We start from the raw sequence: 1752 nt of genomic DNA, 5'->3' as shown, positions 1-1752 counted from the left end.
AATCAGGTTCCTCTGGTTCCTCTTTGTTTTCATCCAGGCCTGATGGATTCTTGCCAATACCATTAAGAGCTCTAGTAGGAGACAGAGGAACCTGATTTTTTCACAGATTATCTGTCTCATGTTCTACTGTCAGTAGTAGTAGTACAAGTTTCAGTAAACTTGACAAAAAGTTATTTTGATAAGTTACCTACTGCAGCTAAAATAGCCAAATTCACAGTGACGTGAAACAAAGAAATACATCCTGTTATTGAAACTCTGCTATATGTCTTTGATAATTGCTAATTAAATCCAGTAATGCACTACATCTGCTAACTGCCACTGTGTAATTTGTGCACTGTGTGGCAGTGATGGTGAAGTTAATGGGATGTCTGTAACTGTCCTCAGGCTCCCCAGCCTCAGGCCTCCCTGCAGCGAGGTCTGTCCAACTCGGCACGAGGCGTCCTGTCCAACTTCGCCCAGGCCTCCCAGCTGTCGGTGGCCAGCAGCCTCATGGGGATGACCAGTGCCAAGCACTGTGGCAGCGGTGGAGGCAGCAGCAGTAGCAATAGACTGCAGCATGACAGCCGTCGCCAGATCTACAACCTCCCAGGTACAGTATCTACTGTGTGTCTGATTCAGCTCATGTTTACCAGGGAGGTAAACACTAAGTTTATTTTACTCATCCTTAGTCCCACCCCTTTTTTGCTCTGTGTTCCAATAACAGTTGAGGATGCCTCGGACAACTTCCTCCTTTCCTGCACTTAGATATGCTATTTGCTAAGATCATCTATGTTGAAAAGACAACCACATTTTGAAGATGGTTAAACGATAAAATAGACATACCCATAAAACTTAACCCGGGCTTTTATTTCCTTCGGTCACTGAACTCAAACTGCTGTTATTTGTAATAGGCCTCTACATGGGACAGGCCTTTAATTCCATTGCACAAAACTGTGCAATTGTTTATTTAAACCAGCATAAATATTATTTGTATACATTTAGGCTATTGAATAACATATCAGTTACGAATCATTCATTCATCTGATCATTTGATACTTTGACTCAATATTCCATATTGACAAAAGTTTAAACATTTGTGTAGGCGATCTAAGCAGCTTAGAACTCACTCAAGCAGGCGACCCGGTGAGGTTTTATACATCCAAATAACTACTTTCAAATCCAGACCAGGCTTCTAATTGAGACCTGTGTTTGTTTGTCAAAACATGTAGCAACACCAGGCTAGTAAAGGAGACCCTGTTTTTATGTGAAGTTTTACAGTGTATATATATTTACATCTTAAGTAATGTTAGCAAAATGTTACTTATCTTACTAGCTAGCTACTCTACATCAATTGTTGTTGTTGTTCATTTGCATATACTGCCCATATTAATATGACACAAAGCTGGTTGAAAATCAGCAAAGTTTCCCTTTAAAAAGATACTGAGTGAATCTTAAGCCAGAAGTGTTGGCTTTTGTTAACCAAACCCCCAGAAAAGTAGACCCGACTGGAATGAGTGAGAGCAGTATCTAGTTGGTATAGAAGCCCATTTCTGCCAACGTGACGGGGACAAAAACAGGATTCTGTAAGTCATTGTAAGGAAAAAACTTTAAAAATAATGACTTAGTGTCCCAAAATAATGACTTGTGATACTAAGTCAATATTTTGAGTCCCCATTATAATGATTTACAGAATCTTTTTTTTTTTTTAACATAGAGAATAGGGGTGTCGATCGAAATTACATCTCAATCTCGAACTCAAAGGTAGAATCGACG

At 39.7% G+C, this 1752-nt stretch overlaps 1 protein-coding gene across 1 annotated transcript in view; it reads left to right on the top strand.

Annotated features, from left to right (window-relative positions):
• The window catches only part of gatad2b (GATA zinc finger domain containing 2B), a gene marked incomplete in the record, with an annotated part of 16012 nt that overhangs the window by 10963 nt on the left and 3297 nt on the right, over positions 1 to 1752 (top strand). The window contains 1 exon segment of the mRNA XM_035681323.1: positions 385 to 589. Within this exon segment, the coding sequence (XP_035537216.1) occupies positions 385 to 589 (205 nt within the window).

Source organism: Morone saxatilis, unplaced genomic scaffold (genome assembly GCF_004916995.1).
Source record: "Morone saxatilis isolate NCDOM2014 unplaced genomic scaffold, NCSU_SB_2.0 Contig9, whole genome shotgun sequence".
Lineage (NCBI taxonomy): Eukaryota > Metazoa > Chordata > Actinopteri > Moronidae > Morone > Morone saxatilis.
The sequence above is the reverse complement of the archived record's forward strand: the minus strand, read 5'-3'. Positions and strand labels throughout refer to the sequence as shown.